This window comes from Drosophila elegans, unplaced genomic scaffold, assembly GCF_018152505.1.
Source record: "Drosophila elegans isolate 14027-0461.03 unplaced genomic scaffold, ASM1815250v1 contig_183, whole genome shotgun sequence".
Lineage (NCBI taxonomy): Eukaryota > Metazoa > Arthropoda > Insecta > Diptera > Drosophilidae > Drosophila > Drosophila elegans.
In genome coordinates, this window is record NW_024545550.1 from 623,304 (window position 1) to 639,974 (window position 16,671).

General features: G+C 47.2%; 1 protein-coding gene across 2 annotated transcripts; it reads left to right on the forward strand.

The window, feature by feature from the left end:
• The first annotated feature begins 4,220 nt into the window (after positions 1-4,220).
• LOC108147037 (acetyl-CoA carboxylase) lies at positions 4,221-16,635 on the forward strand. Of its 2 annotated transcripts, XM_017273298.2 has the most exons (13): positions 4,221-4,399; positions 4,551-4,942; positions 5,024-5,145; positions 7,550-7,916; positions 9,090-9,378; positions 9,445-13,178; positions 13,246-13,548; positions 13,611-13,781; positions 13,846-14,274; positions 14,527-15,396; positions 15,463-15,810; positions 15,876-16,010; positions 16,081-16,635. In XM_017273298.2, exons 1-13 carry the CDS (start codon positions 4,240-4,242, stop codon positions 16,213-16,215), a joined length of 7,455 nt encoding a protein of 2,484 aa, XP_017128787.1. In that variant the 5' UTR covers positions 4,221-4,239; the 3' UTR covers positions 16,216-16,635. The 2 variants fall into 2 exon arrangements, with proteins under 2 accessions (XP_017128787.1, XP_017128789.1); XM_017273300.2 differs by lacking the exons at positions 4,221-4,399; positions 4,551-4,942; positions 5,024-5,145 and adding an exon at positions 6,180-6,778.
• The last annotated feature ends 36 nt before the right edge of the window (positions 16,636-16,671 follow it).

The window sequence follows — 16,671 nt, forward strand, 5'->3', positions numbered from 1 at the left end:
TTCATTACCTGGCCGGTATTTTTTCTAGTATTTCAGGGGAAACGGTCTCACTGGTCGAGTGGTCCGAGTTACGCGTGAAATACGAATAAAAAACCAGGCAAAAAATAACAAAACACAGCAGAGGCGGTCGATCACAACTTGATAACTTATCAGTGGTGCCACACGTCCGTCTGGGAATCGCGAATAATTCACAAGTCGGGGAGTCAAAGCCCCAAAATCCGAGAGGAGACAGTTTTGCACCCGGAAAAGAACAGTTACACACAACAAAATTGCCAACAGAAAGAAACGTGCGAAGCGCAGTGCGATGGAGAAGAGTAAGTGCGGTAATCTAAGCGCTAAACGGGTAATTACAGCCCGATTTCGATTTCGGAAATGTATGCGCATATGCAAATGAGCGCGAGGTGAATAACCCCGCAGCATAGCCATAGATCGGGACCCGCGTTTGTTTATCATTTGAATTCGCTGGCTAAAGTGCGGATTTCAATCAAAGTGCAATTGGGCAGCATAATTTCCATTTCTTTCATCTGCAATATGCTCGCCCCTTTTTTTGCTCTCTTTCTCGCTGTGCCTCTCTCTCACTCGTTACTGACCTTGATTCCTATTGGATTTTACACATCGCGCGATGCCCGTGACGTGTGTATGTGTATGAGTGTGGGCGAGCGAGCAGCATATTTTGTCAGTGTGTGTCAGCCGGCTTCAATTACCTAATAAGAATCAAATTGGAGATTATGCATCTCTACACTGAGGATAATTATTGAAGGAATCTGAATCTCTTGAGAAAACTGATTAGAAAACAGAAGAGTAAAATTCGGGGCGGTCACAAATCTCGCAGTATTTCGCTGAGAAATCTAAATAAAACTCGGAACTATACACGGACAGTAAAACACCGTTGTGGAACGTATTTATAAAAAGTTTTAAAATTAAATAGATTTTTATTCATATCAGGGGTAGTTAAAATTAAAATAAAGAATTTATTTTTTTAAATATACACAAATAATTTTTTTTTTTTAATATAAACGAATGTTTACATATTAATTCCATCACGCACAAAGTTATTGTAGTTCTGTGTACAAATCCCAAAGATAAGCCTATCGAAATCAGGCGTTTCACACGAGACCGACTTTCGGTTCTATTATTATTTGGAGGTGATATCAGTAGACGGGTTTTCTCTGGTCAAGCGCCAAACATGAATAATTCAAACAAAAATCGAAAACCAAAAACCAAAATACAAAAATACAAAAAAAAATTTCCGTGCGATAAGATCCCGTGAAAGATTCAAGAATTCGGGACCGTTAAGTATTAATCATAATCGGTCGCCAAGGCCAATGCCAAAATCGGAAGATTTTTCAGGCGCTCGCCTATCTGAGATTAAAGCTGGCGACGCGTCGGGAATTTCTTTTATGACTTTTAAAAAACCTCTGCTGATGCCGGGTGTAAACGGTACAGGAAAAAATGAAAACAAATCAGCGGGATTCGCGTGTTCTGCTCGTGGCAGCGGACTGAATTCGTTAATAATTCGTATTCAAGTGCATCGCGCTAATCAATTTCTGGCGTTTTCGCTCATTTAACCCTAATCAGCATCGCTTCCCACTTACGGCAGCAAATTGAGAAATTATGGTTGTTGTGCCGTTTTTGTTGTTTCCTACGTAAAAGTGCATTACCGTCAGCGGATGGGTCAACTTTCAGATTAAATCCATTTGGCGCAGCAAAAGCAACAATAGTAAAAATAACACCAGCGACCTTGACATTGAAAACAACGCCCACCATTCCACAGATACAGTTAAGAGAGAGAGAGAGAGAGAGCGAGAAGAAAATACAACTTGTTGCCAACAGCTGATCGATATCGACATAACGCTCTTATCTCGGTTTATCAACTGCAGACCGTTAGGAACAACAACTTAACAGTGGAACTTTCCTAAGATGGATGCTACCATTAATGACCCTAAATTAAACCCACTTTGCTTGTGGGAACAGATCTCTTAAAATTTGTGACAAAAACATTTTAAAATAGTTTAAGAAATCAGATAACCTTGCCAAATATTTTAAACAATCCAAAGGCCTTGTAGCAAGGGTAGAAGTATTTAAAATTTCTATTTGAATTATTTTATATTACAAATGCAATTAATTCCGTCATTAGAGCTGCTTTAATAAAAAAAAGTTTAGCCATGGGAAAATATTTATACTGTGTCACATAAAATTTTTGTGACAAAGTCCAGTGTTCAGAAAAAAAAAAGTAAACAGAAAAACTTATTCTCTATATGTAATGAGCATACTCACTTAACAGAAATATCACTAAAGCCTGACGTACAATACTTGTCGTCATATTTTGTTACCTTAATAAAAAAATATTTTTATGTCCAGAGATTTCCCTGTTTCCCTGTTTAATTCGACCGTTTTTCTGTTCGAATTAGTGGGGCTCACTTGTATGTTCCTTCTGGTCACTCAGCGCCAGCAACAACAATTGGCTTGGCGACCCGCGAGACCCGCTGGCGATTAACATACGAGCGCAACAACCTGAACACGCACAACAAAACGAAAACCTGGCCGCAGGCATGGCCATAGCTATATATGTATATAGTTGATATTGATAGTGCCGACGTCGAAGTCGGCGCTACGCGGACAGCGGCGTCCAGGCATCGATAGTGCTTTTCGGACGAGCATGGCCCAGTTGAGTTCCAAGCGTCGGTCACTGCAGTAGCCATCTAGAAATCGTGCGGAACCAGTCAGTCTAGGAAGTTGAATCCGATCCTATACGATACGATCCGATCTGATCTGATCCGACCTCGAAACACAGATCACATAAAACTAGACAAAGGCACACGCAGAGTGGTAAAGCGAGATCAAACCGTAAACCTAAAACCTAATTCATAAAGTAAAAAATAAAGTAAAACTAAAACAAAACCAAATAAAATTCAGTCAAGGTACCGAAAAGTGTTGCCCTAAAGATAAACGCGCAGCTAGTAAGATTTTTGTACTTTCGGCTGTTGATTGTGTTCTTATCGTTAGATCGGTGATAGAAAAACATACGACTTCACTTAAGAGGTGTTTACAGAGCGATTCGAGTGCGGAACCACACCTGTTGCGTTGCGTCGTTTTCTAACGCGGAGTGTAACCCAAATCCTAGCTCGCTGTGAGATTTCCAAGAGATTTCCAACGCCTGCCGCCAGGCGTTACATAATACCCCGATTATTGCCCGAGATCGATTGGCGGGGTCTAATTCACCTTTCCATGCCTTTCAAAGCCCCGCTGGCTGGCACACTTACACACTGTAATGCCAAAATCATTGACCTCTTCTACTGGCGAAGCCAATTTGCATTTCCAACACACCAACTGGGTTTTTTTTTTTTTCTGTCAGCTTGTTTTTTTTTTTCCATTTTCCATTGGCACTCTTCGGCGTTTTGTTTTAAATTTTTAATGCGCTGCACATTGTACCCCCAATATCCAAAATTCATTTTCGCATTTTTAAGTTATGTCACTCTGCCAACGAGTATTGTTAGTAGAGGGTTGTTCATTTGCACAGCAATCTTTGACTTTTGGCCCCCGCGGTAACACTTTGAGTTTCTGTATTTTCGTATAGTATATTGGAAACTATTTGTACATGCATATACTTACAATGCGGAATTTTCCAAGTGTTATATGTAATTTGTTCGATTTCAAGCTAAATATAGCTAAATCGCAGTTAGACATCTAATGATCTGTCATTGATTACGCTTCTGTCGAACTAAACAAATTCTACTATAAATATATAAATGATAATCTTCTTTCATACGCTTGATATCAAATTAAATGTATTAATAGACGCTAAAAAACTAATTTATTTAGCCACTTTTGATGTTATTAGTTTCCTAACTTTTATTGATATATTCATCATTTGAGATAGTGTATACCTCAATCGTTATCCATGTTTCTTATCTGCTGCCTCATTGACCTGGCAACGATATATTTTGGGGTCTGATGTTTTGGTTTTTCGGTTTCTTAATTGTATCTGACCAACTAGTTTATGCATAGATTAGCATTTTTATTTTGTTTTGTTTCGCCGCTTTGGCCTACAAATTCGTGGCAAGTTTTTTGAACTTGAAAAGTCTCCGAAACGAGATGATACAAATTTCCATAGCAGTGCACAGACGACACTTTCACTGTACCCACAATGTAAATTAAACCAAGCCAGACACACAAGAAACGATTATCTAATCCGATTTGCATTCACCGATTTAAAGCAGCCGATTTTGGATATAGCCGATGTTACTTATAGCCACTCTGGCCGCTTTTCTCGCATTCCTCTTGACTCTGATCTTTGGCCGCGGCCAGAAAAGATTCAAAACCATCCAATCGTCAGCAACATCATCGGCCACGACAGCAGCAACTAGCGACAGCAACAGCGACAACAGCAACATCAATCGTAAGAAACCACAACTTTGCTAAATCGAAACACTTGAAGGGCACACAAATCGCACACCTAGCTGATAACCGAATTTAATTAGTCTATAATGTGTGTATGACTTTTCCGATCGCGATTAACGTGTATATTGCTTATTAATCTGTGATTACAGACAACTCCAGCGTGATTGCAGCTACAGCAACACCATCAACAACAGCAACAACAACAACAACAACCAGCAATCCTTCGGCTGCAGCAGAGACAGCATCTCCCGCAGTAAAAGCGGATGAAAAGCGATTTCCCAAGGCCTGCATCAAGAAGGTCAAGTTCTCCAGCGAGAAGCTGTGCGTACAGTTGAAGGACAACGCTCTGACTGACCTGAGCAACGACAACATCCGCATCACCTGCCATCAGAACAACAACAACAGCAGCATTAACAAGAATAAGAACAACAACAACAGCATCGACATCGACATCGACATCAACATAAGCAAAATGAGCGAAACAAATGAGTCCAATGACACGGCAGCCCAAAACGCGGAGGGCGAGAGGCCCAGCTTTCTGGTAAACACACTATTATGATCCCATTATTTTTGGCACCCATCACTGATCGTTGGATCTTTTTTTTTGTTTTGCATTCCACAGGTGGGCGATGAGATCGATGAGAAGGCTGCCGAGGCGGGCGAAGCCTGCGACGAGTTCCCCCAGAAGATGCAGAACGATATTCGTCAGAACGGCGATATTTCCGAGCGGCGCAAGCGTTTAAGGTGAGCCGAATTGGGTTTACCCAAATCAAAAATAGAAATTACACAAAAAAAACAGAATGTCATTATTAGGTACATAGCTTTTTAATAGTCAGCAGTTTTACACCAATATCAAAAGAGTGATTGTGAATCTCATATTATAAGCTATTTATTTGCTAAACAGCTAAAAACTTTTGTAATGTTACTACACAACACAAATCTTACATTATGAATGCATTGAGTCATAGGATATTAATTTTGAAAGTCTTTGTTTTTTATCATAGATCGTTTAATCCTGCATTGAGAAACATAACAATTTTGAACAACTCAAATATTTTTAATTTAAACTAAGTTTGAAATTGTTTTGGAAGCCTCAAAAATATAATTTAGAAAATATAAATATATTTTCTTTCAAACGTATAAGAAAAAATGTATGTCTGTATGTGTTATACTGCTTAATTGAAATAGTTGAATAGTTTTGTTGATATCTTATCTTTAAAATTTGTCAAGTTTGTTTTTCCCTTTTTTTTAATCTGACAAACAACGCACTTGAACTGAAGCTATAGCTTTAATTTAGCACTTCAACAATGAAATGTTTATGACTCGAGATAGATACATATATGTTTTTGATTTTCGTGTACCCACTTTCGCGCAGTGTAGCGAGCAAAACAAAGAACAGGTGACTGCGTCACAGCCAAACGCCGCCAAACATATCGCGTGAGTTTAGGGAAAAGAGACGGCACAAAGCTCGAGGCCGTGTGTGCGAATGAGAGGCAGTCTCGCAGCTTAGCGAGAACTTTTCGCTTTGCGCAAAACATGGAGAGAAAAAGCAAAAAAAAAAAAAGAAGCGAGAAAAAGAGAGTGCCATGTGGGGACGCCGCATTTTGTTTTCATTCATAATGTTTAAAACTTGTTTTGCCAGCGACCGACCGACTGACTGGCACTCTCTTTTTTTTCGTCGGTGTCTCTCCGCTTCTCCGGCCCATGTGGCGGATGAGCGATGTCGATGTCGATGACGCTGGTGGCCAACACCAGTTCAGTTCCCAGGCAGTCGTCGGCTCCGTCGGTCCCTGTTCCGCTGATACTGTTTACCCCCCAGAAATACGATAAAATATCATAGCCATAACCATAACCCAGTAGCCCCAGAAGCCCGTTGCCCAAAAAAAAAAGTTTCTCGCGTGTGCGGCCATCGTTCGACATTGATTTTTGTATTTGTTGTATTTGTATTGTATTTTTTTTTTTCGGCCAGCGGAGCACGGTGAAAGTGGTGCAGCAGTGTGGCATTAAAATATTGTGTGTGCGCTCCGCTTATTAGTCACACTTGCATAATTGCGAGGGGTATAAGCCCATAGAAAGATATATTATCAGATCCCCTTTGGATGCTATTGGCCCTCGTGGAGCTAATCAGAATGTTGAAGCGTCGCGCCAGCAAGCGTTTCGTACTTGTTGAGTCCGGGGATGAAAATGCCAATGGAGCGGCCGCCAGTTCGGGATCATCGGGAGTGATACCCCAATTTGTGGCAGTGGATTGCGGTCAGAACGAGAGCAATAACAACAATGACGGCGAGATGAGCAGTGCCAGCATCAGCAATCACAGCACTAACAACCAGGCGTCGCCATCGTCGCTACTGGGCGTACCCGTGGTGGGAACCCTGAAGTAAATCATATTAACCATATAAAATACCCCCTTTTGTTTATTGAAATGTGATATTGGTCGACACATGGTGTAAACAAAAGCGAACTATATGCAAGAACTTTTGATCATGTCAGCTAAACCGGTTCTGTCAAATCTTCTTGCCAAGTGCCCGCCTCCTCCCCTTTTCCTACAACACCTGTCTCATCGCGCCATTATCTACACTAATCAGCAAAAACTATGGCCGAATAAAGTTCGTTGTTAGTTGAGTGTTGCTAAACTCTACAACTATTTTATCCTGTTCATTGCTTTCAGTTTGCAATTTTAAGAACATTAGTCAGCGTTTAAATAAATGTGATGATACTAATCTGAGCTACCAAAACTTAAATCTCAATATTTTAACATATAAATCTAAAAAAACATGGGTAAATATTAATTAAGTCTTACTAAATATTTGAAATGGGTTTTTCTCGTATTCGAACAGCAAAACTCCATTTCCGGTGATAAAAAGATCGTTGTTAATAATTCGGTCTGGCTAATTTCTTTTTTTATTTAAACATGTCTATTGGTTTGGATTTTTAGAACATAAGTCAGTTTTAATTGATACACTACAATTACAATCTTCTTATTTTAAAATACCAAATTCATGTTTTAAAACTTAAATCACTTAGAGAGTTTGTAAATTAAGTTAAGTCTTATTTGGAATTGTCTATCCTTTTAATAGTTTTCTAGAATTCCAATTATTTTATCATTTCTGATTGTGAAAACTCTATCTAACTCTACTTGATTTTGCAGGCCGAGCATGTCGCGTGGCACTGGACTGGGCCAGGATCGGCATCAGGATCGTGACTTCCACATCGCCACCACCGAGGAGTTTGTGAAGCGCTTCGGCGGCACACGTGTGATCAATCGCGTCCTGATCGCCAACAATGGAATCGCGGCCGTCAAGTGCATGCGCTCCATCCGAAGGTGGGCCTACGAGATGTTTAAGAACGAACGGGCCATTCGGTTTGTGGTGATGGTCACGCCGGAGGATCTGAAGGCGAATGCCGAGTACATCAAGATGGCGGATCACTATGTGCCCGTGCCCGGCGGATCCAACAACAACAACTACGCCAATGTTGAGCTCATTGTGGACATTGCGATTCGCACCCAAGTGCAGGTGAGTCCGGAATCTCTGGGGGCCATTGCCATAGAAGTGGCCAGTCGGCCAGTGTCGGTCAGTTGGCCAGTTGGCCAGTGTCGGCTCACCTAAACCGCATGGTATGATTTGTATTTGCACTCTGTCAATCGGGGCAACTGGCAAAGTCAAGCGATCGTCCCGTCCCGCATACAAATAAACACAGACCCCTATTTGTATTCGTGTGTATTCGTTCGAGATGGCCGGCATTTGGAACCACCCAAAGAGTGTGGGTGTGTGTGTGTCAGCCAACACTGTGCTACAAAATGTGCCCAAATAATACCCAGGGAATGGTTGTTTATTACTTGGAAATATATACAAAGTATGAGCCGACCGCCCAGCCCAATTTCCGAAATTACTCATCGTATAATGTACGCTCTAGTGCTATTAAAATGTGTTCTATTAAAGCCTTTAGTATGTTTTCACGGATACTTTAACGGTGTAAACGATTGTACGTGTCGATTGGCTATACACAAATAAGTTAACAAGTTGTTAGATATACGTCCAGATTAAGAACTATTAAGTTGGACTAGAAATATATAATATTTACTTGACTTGTCTAAAGTTAAAAATTTTTATTTTTCAAAGTTGACCCCTTTTAAAGCCATTTTTTATCTGTTGACAGTTAAAAACTTGCCAAGTATTTTATAAAAATATTCAGACTTGTGTAATTACTTTCGAATTGGTCTGACTCATTAAGTTTTTATATTTTTCAATATTAACCATGTTATTAACCACCAATTACTATAACCTGAGTAGAAGATTGCCTTCAAAACCAACTTATCTAATACCCTCCATTTTTCCTTTCCTATCAGAGTGCACTGGAATGTAGGTGGTTAGATTGAAATGCGTTGAAAGCAATTCCAAGTGATAATGCACTCGTCACTGTTTACTTTCCATTATGTATTGCAAGGCACTTGAGGTTAATTAGCAATGGCGACGACGACGTCTTGTTGCACAGTGTGAATTATCTATTTTGTTTTGCTATCCGGTGTTGTCGATTCGTGCCGCTTCGAATGACGTCACGATTGATTTTTGCCGACCATAAAGCTCCATAATTTACCCCACACCCACAACCACAACCACTCCACTGTCCTTGGGGTATTATTATTAAACAAAATAAAACTGATTGCGAACGTTTATTTCTGATTTCAGGCCGTATGGGCTGGCTGGGGTCATGCCTCTGAGAATCCCAAGCTGCCGGAGCTGCTCAGCAAGGAGGGACTGGTGTTCCTCGGCCCACCGGAGCGAGCCATGTGGGCGCTGGGCGACAAGGTGGCCTCCTCGATTGTGGCCCAAACGGCCGATATTCCCACCCTGCCCTGGTCCGGCTCCGATCTGAAGGCCCAGTATAGTGGCAAGAAGATCAAGATATCCAGCGAACTGTTCGCCCGCGGATGTGTGACCAATGTGGAGCAGGGTCTGGCTGCAGTTGCCAAGATTGGTGAGTGTTCATCCCCAATGCTGAGTGCCATGAAGAGGTGATAATCGTGATGATCGTATTCCACAGGCTTTCCTGTGATGATCAAGGCCTCGGAGGGAGGCGGTGGCAAGGGCATTCGTCGCGTGGACACCACCGAGGAGTTTCCGGCTCTGTTCCGACAGGTGCAGGCCGAGGTGCCCGGCTCACCCATATTCGTGATGAAACTGGCCCGCGGAGCTCGCCACTTGGAGGTGCAACTGCTGGCGGATCAGTTTGGCAATGCCATCAGTTTGTTTGGTCGTGACTGCTCCATCCAGCGTCGCCATCAGAAGATCATCGAGGAGGCGCCGGCCATTGTGGCCCAGCCGGAGGTGTTCGAGGACATGGAGAAGGCCGCTGTGCGGCTGGCCAAGATGGTGGGCTATGTGAGTGCCGGCACCGTGGAGTATCTGTACGATCCGGAGGGTCGCTACTTCTTCCTCGAGCTGAACCCGCGTCTGCAGGTGGAGCATCCGTGTACGGAGATGGTGGCCGATGTGAATCTGCCCGCCTGTCAGCTGCAGATCGGCATGGGCATACCGCTCTATCGGCTCAAGGACATCCGTTTGCTGTACGGCGAGTCACCGTGGGGCTCCTCCGTCATTGACTTTGAAAATCCGCCGAACAAGCCGCGTCCCTCGGGACACGTCATTGCTGCCCGCATCACCTCCGAGAATCCGGACGAGGGCTTCAAGCCCAGCTCGGGCACCGTCCAGGAGCTGAACTTCCGGTCCAGCAAGAACGTGTGGGGCTACTTCAGTGTGGCCGCCAGCGGCGGATTGCACGAGTTCGCGGACTCACAGTTCGGACATTGTTTCTCCTGGGGCGAGAATCGTCAGCAGGCGCGAGAGAATCTAGTGATTGCCCTCAAGGAGCTGTCCATTCGTGGCGATTTCCGCACCACCGTGGAGTACCTGATCACGCTGTTGGAGACGAATCGTTTCCTGGACAACAGCATCGATACCGCCTGGTTGGATGCCCTGATTGCGGAGCGTGTGCAGTCCGAGAAACCGGACATCCTGCTGGGCGTGATGTGCGGTGCGCTGCACATCGCCGATCGCCAGATAACCGAGAGCTTCTCCAGCTTCCAGACCTCGCTGGAGAAGGGCCAAATCCAGGCGGCCAACACGCTGACCAACGTGGTGGATGTGGAGCTGATTAACGATGGCATCCGCTACAAGGTGCAGGCTGCCAAGAGCGGTGCCAACTCGTACTTCCTGCTGATGAACAGCTCGTTCAAGGAGATCGAGGTGCACCGCCTCTCCGACGGCGGCCTGCTCATCTCGCTGGAGGGTGCCTCCTACACGACGTACATGAAGGAGGAGGTTGATCGTTACCGCATTGTGATCGGCAACCAGACGTGCGTCTTCGAGAAGGAGAACGATCCATCGCTGCTGCGCAGTCCGTCGGCAGGAAAACTGATCAACATGATTGTCGAGGATGGCGCCCATGTGGGCAAAGGTCAGGCCTATGCCGAGATCGAGGTGATGAAGATGGTCATGACGTTGACGTCCCTCGAAGCGGGCACCGTAACATTTGTCCGTCGACCAGGTGCAGTCTTGGATCCCGGCTCCCTGCTGGGCCATTTGGAGCTGGACGATCCGTCGCTGGTGACCAAGGCGCAGCCGTTCAAGGGTCAGTTTCTGCTGCCGGAGAATGCACCGGTGCCGGAGAAACTTAACCGGGTGCACAACACCTACAAGAGCATCCTGGAGAACACGCTGGCCGGCTTTTGTCTGCCCGAACCGTTCAATGCCCAGCGGCTGAGGGACATCATTGAGAAGTTCATGCAGAGTTTGCGCGATCCATCGCTGCCACTGCTGGAGCTGCAAGAGGTGATCGCCTCCATCTCGGGCCGCATACCCATTTCGGTGGAGAAGAAGATCCGCAAGCTGATGACGCTGTACGAGCGCAACATAACCAGTGTCCTGGCCCAGTTCCCGTCGCAGCAGATCGCCAGCGTGATCGATAGCCATGCGGCCACGCTGCAGAAGCGCGCCGACCGAGATGTCTTCTTCCTGACGACGCAGAGCATTGTGCAGCTGGTGCAGCGCTACCGGAACGGCATCCGCGGCCGGATGAAGGCCGCCGTGCACGAGCTGTTGCGTCAGTACTACGACGTGGAGTCGCAGTTCCAGCACGGCCACTACGACAAGTGTGTGGGTCTGGTGCGGGAGCATAACAAGGACGACATGCAGACGGTGGTCAACACCATCTTCTCGCACTCGCAGGTGGCCAAGAAGAATCTGCTGGTCACCCTGCTCATCGATCACCTGTGGGCCAACGAGCCCGGCCTCACCGACGAACTGGCCAACACGCTGAGCGAGTTGACCTCGCTGAACCGAGCGGAACACTCGAGGGTGGCGTTGCGCTCCCGCCAGGTGCTGATCGCTGCCCACCAGCCGGCGTATGAGCTGCGCCACAACCAAATGGAGTCGATATTCCTGTCGGCCGTGGACATGTACGGCCACGACTTTCATCCCGAGAATCTGCAGCGTCTGATTCTGTCGGAGACCTCGATCTTCGACATCCTGCACGACTTCTTCTATCACTCCAATCGGGCGGTGTGCAATGCCGCCCTCGAGGTGTATGTGCGGCGAGCCTACACCTCCTACGAGCTGACCTGTTTGCAGCATCTGGAGCTTTCAGGCGGCCTGCCACTGGTGCACTTCCAGTTCCTCCTGCCCACCGCGCATCCGAACAGGCTCTTCTCGCGCATGTCGTCGCCGGAGGGATTGGACCAGGCGGCGGCCGAGACACTGGGCAGCTCGTTTGTGCGCACCGGTGCGATAGCGGCCTTCGATTCCTTCGAGCACTTTGAGATGTACTCGGACGAGATACTGGATCTGCTCGAGGATTTCGTCTCGCCGGCCATGGTCAATGCCAAGGTGCTGGAGGCCGTGGAGGCGGCCGACTCCATTTCGGACAGCCGGCACAGCACGTCGATCAATGTGTCGCTTTCGGATCCGGTTACGCGGGCCAATGCCGCCGAGGAGGCCAAGTCCACGGAACCGATACACATCGTCAGTGTGGCGGTGAGGGAAACGGGCGAGTTGGACGATTTGCAGATGGCCCAGATCTTTGGCAACTATTGCCAGGAGCACAGCGAGGAGCTGTTCCAGCGACGCATCCGTAGGATAACGTTCGCCGCCCTGAAGAAGCGTCAGTTCCCCAAGTTCTTTACGTACCGAGCCAGGGATAAGTTCACGGAGGATCGTATTTACCGGCATCTGGAGCCGGCATCTGCCTTCCATCTGGAGCTGAATCGCATGAAGACATACGATCTGGAGGCTCTGCCAACGGCCAACCAGAAGATGCACCTGTATCTGGGCAAGGCCAAGGTGTCCAAGGGTCAGGAGGTCACCGACTACCGCTTCTTCATACGCTCGATTATCCGGCACTCGGATTTGATCACCAAGGAGGCGTCCTTCGAGTATCTGCAGAACGAAGGAGAGCGTGTGCTGCTGGAGGCCATGGACGAGCTGGAGGTGGCCTTCTCGCATCCGCATGCCAAGCGCACCGACTGCAACCACATCTTCCTGAACTTTGTGCCCACCGTCATCATGGACCCGGCCAAGATCGAGGAGTCGGTGACCAAGATGATCATGCGCTACGGTCCGCGTTTGTGGAAGCTGCGCGTCCTGCAGGCCGAGCTCAAGATGGTCATCCGCCAGTCGCCGCAGTCACCCACTCAGGCCGTGCGTCTGTGCATTGCCAATGACTCGGGTTACTTCCTGGACATCTCCATGTACACGGAGCAAACGGAACCAGAGACCGGAATCGTAAGTCCTTAATTCGAAATCGGCTTAAATTATACAATAACTAAATACCCGACTTTTCGCGTTGCAGATCAAGTTCAAGGCGTACGGAGAGAAGCAGGGATCGCTGCATGGTCATCCCATCTCAACGCCCTACATGACCAAGGACTTCCTGCAGCAGAAACGCTTCCAGGCGCAGTCCAACGGCACCACCTATGTGTACGATGTGCCCGACATGTTCCGCCAGATGACCGAGCGTCACTGGCGGGAATTCTCCAAGGCGCGTCCCACCGTCGACATCCGCATACCCGACAAGATTCTGATCGAGTGCAAGGAGCTGGTACTCGAGGGCGACAGTCTGGTGGAGATGCAGCGCCTGCCCGGCGAGAACAATGTGGGTTTCTCTAGCTATATGCTTATAAATATAAATTAAATATATTTGTTCATTCATTCCAGTGCGGCATGGTGGCCTGGCGCATTGTCCTGGCCACTCCCGAATATCCAAATGGCCGTGAGATCATTGTGATAGCCAACGACCTAACCTACCTGATCGGCTCGTTCGGCATCAAGGAGGACGTGCTGTTCGCCAAGGCCTCCCAGCTGGCCCGTCAACGCAAAGTGCCCAGGGTAAGTGGGCTTATCCTCCACAATTTATCTCCTTATTATATTAAAATAATATTCTTTTGCTTAGATCTACATCTCCGTGAACAGCGGTGCACGCATCGGACTTGCCGAGGAGGTGAAGGCAATGTTCAAGATCGCATGGGAGGATCCAGAGGAGCCGGACAAGGGCTTCAAGTACCTCTACTTGACCACCGAGGATTATGCCCAGGTGGCCAACCTGAACTCGGTGCGGGCCATCCTCATCGAGGACGAGGGCGAGCAGCGCTACAAGATCACCGACATCATCGGCAAGGACGATGGCCTGGGCGTGGAGAACCTGCGCTATGCCGGTCTGATTGCCGGCGAGACGTCGCAGGCCTACGAGGAGATCGTAACCATTGCCATGGTCACCTGTCGCACCATCGGCATCGGATCGTATGTGGTCCGTTTGGGGCAGCGCGTCATCCAGATCGACAACTCGCACATTATACTCACGGGCTATGCTGCGCTCAATAAGGTAAGCTAATTTCAAGGAGCATTTGTTTTTTAACTATAATGAAATTATAGTGGCACACTTAAACTAAAATTAGATCTCAATTACTGGAGCATTTGTTTCCAACTAAAATGAAATTATAGTGGCATACTTAAACTAAAAATAGATATCAATTACATGATTCACTGAGGTCTAAAAATAATATTTATACAAAGCCAAACCAAATGTTTATATACCAGCGAAATATTGATTGTTATTATTATCTTTAATTTCCAGCTGCTTGGACGCAAGGTTTACGCCTCGAACAACCAACTGGGTGGCACCCAGATCATGTTCAACAACGGAGTCACCCACAAGACTGAGGCCATCGATCTGGACGGTGTGTACACCATCCTCGACTGGCTCTCGTACATCCCCGCCTACATTGGCTGCGACCTGCCCATTGTAATGCCCAGCGATCGCATCGATCGGCCCGTGGATTTCATGCCAACCAAGTCGCCGTACGATCCGCGCTGGATGCTCGGCGGCCGGGTGAATCCCGTGAATGCCAATGAATGGGAGAACGGCTTCTTTGACCGCGACTCGTGGAGCGAGATTATGGCGCCGTGGGCCAAGACAGTGGTCACCGGACGCGCCCGTTTGGGCGGTGTACCCGTGGGCGTGATTGCCGTCGAGACACGCACCGTGGAGGTGGAGATGCCCGCCGATCCCGCCAATTTGGACTCGGAGGCCAAGACGTTGCAGCAGGCGGGCCAGGTGTGGTACCCCGACTCCTCGTACAAAACGGCCCAGGCCATCAAGGACTTTGGGCGCGAGGAGCTGCCGCTGATCGTGTTCGCCAACTGGCGTGGCTTCTCCGGCGGCATGAAGGACATGTACGAGCAGATCGTCAAGTTCGGTGCCTACATCGTCGACGGCCTGCGGGAGTACAAGAAGCCGGTGCTCATCTACCTGCCGCCCAATGCCGAGCTGCGTGGCGGAGCCTGGGCCGTGCTGGATTCGCTAATTAACCCGCGCTACATGGAAACCTATGCTGATCCGGAGGCACGAGGTGGTGTCCTCGAGCCGGAGGGCATTGTGGAGATCAAGTACAAAGAGAAGGACCTGGTCAAGACGATACATCGCCTGGATCCCACCACCATTGGGGTAGGTTCCAAAAAAAACGGGAGTTGAACTTCGAGAATAATTTCCAATTTGCATTTCCAATTGCAGCTGAAAAAGGAGTTCGATGATGCCAATGCGGCTGGCGATAAGATCAAGGCTGGCCAAGTGGACGAGAAGATCAAGGCTCGCATCGCTGTCCTCATGCACGTCTATCACACGGTGGCAGTTCACTTCGCCGACCTGCACGACACGCCGGAGCGGATGCTGGAGAAGGAGTGCATCAGTGAGATTGTGCCGTGGCGCGATTCCCGTCGCTGGCTCTACTGGCGCCTGCGCCGCCTCCTGCTGGAGGATGCGTACATCAAGAAGATACTGCGCGCCCAGGACAACCTGTCCGTGGGCCAGGCCAAGCAGATGCTGCGACGCTGGCTGGTTGAGGAAAAGGGAGCCACAGAGGTGAGTAGATTTTAGCGCATCATCACTCAAGCCAACCTCAACATCATATCTGAATCTATTACCAGGCTTATCTGTGGGACAAGAACGAGGAGATGGTGTCTTGGTATGAGGAGCAGAGCAATGCCGAATCCATTGTTTCCCGCAACGTGAATTCCGTGAGACGGGATGCCATTATCTCGACCATTTCGAAAATGCTTGAGGTAAGTTTAGATAGCCCTTAAACTTTCAATTCCCAAACTAAATCTCTGGTTTTATCTTTGATCCACATAGGACTGCCCCGATGTGGCGCTGGACGCTGTGGTGGGTCTCTGCCAAGGTCTGACGCCCGTCAATAGGGGCGTGGTCGTACGCACACTGGCCCAGATGCAGCTGAACGAAGAGACCTCCAACAGCAACCAGGGATGATTATACGCTAGGTTCTAAGTTCGTTTTAGGCCCCCAAACACCCACACCCATTTCACCACATTTCTCAGCCCTTTTTTGCGCTTGTAAAATACCGCAAGTCCCCAGCATGATGTGCATTTTGTTTAGTTGAATTTGTTTAAACGTAATTAGCCTAAATCTAGTTATGTATTGGAGTTGTAGGCATGGGTAGGTTGTTGCCTCAGTGGCCCCCCGATAAACTAGTTGTATCGTGTACATATTGGATTATGTATAACCCTTGAATACAAATCATTCCATTAGTTGTGTAAGAACTAAAGTCCTTTGTACACAGAGCTTTTTGAATTATACGAGTTACTGAAAATACATATATATATAGATATATATATATATATATATATACATATGGTACAATACATTTTTTAAAAATCGCTGGATGGTAAATTGTGTTTTTTTTTCGTTTTCTTTTCTTTTGTTTTT

Excerpts from the sequence above, each read along its gene's own strand:
- LOC108147037 (XM_017273298.2), top strand. The coding sequence starts at position 4,240 with ATGTTACTTATAGCCACTCTGGCCGCTTTTCTCGCATTCCTCTTGACT. Across the intron at positions 7,917-9,089 it reads CGATTCGCACCCAAGTGCAG|GCCGTATGGGCTGGCTGGGG; the intron begins GTGAGTCCGGAA and ends TTCTGATTTCAG. Across the intron at positions 16,011-16,080 it reads CCATTTCGAAAATGCTTGAG|GACTGCCCCGATGTGGCGCT; the intron begins GTAAGTTTAGAT and ends TGATCCACATAG.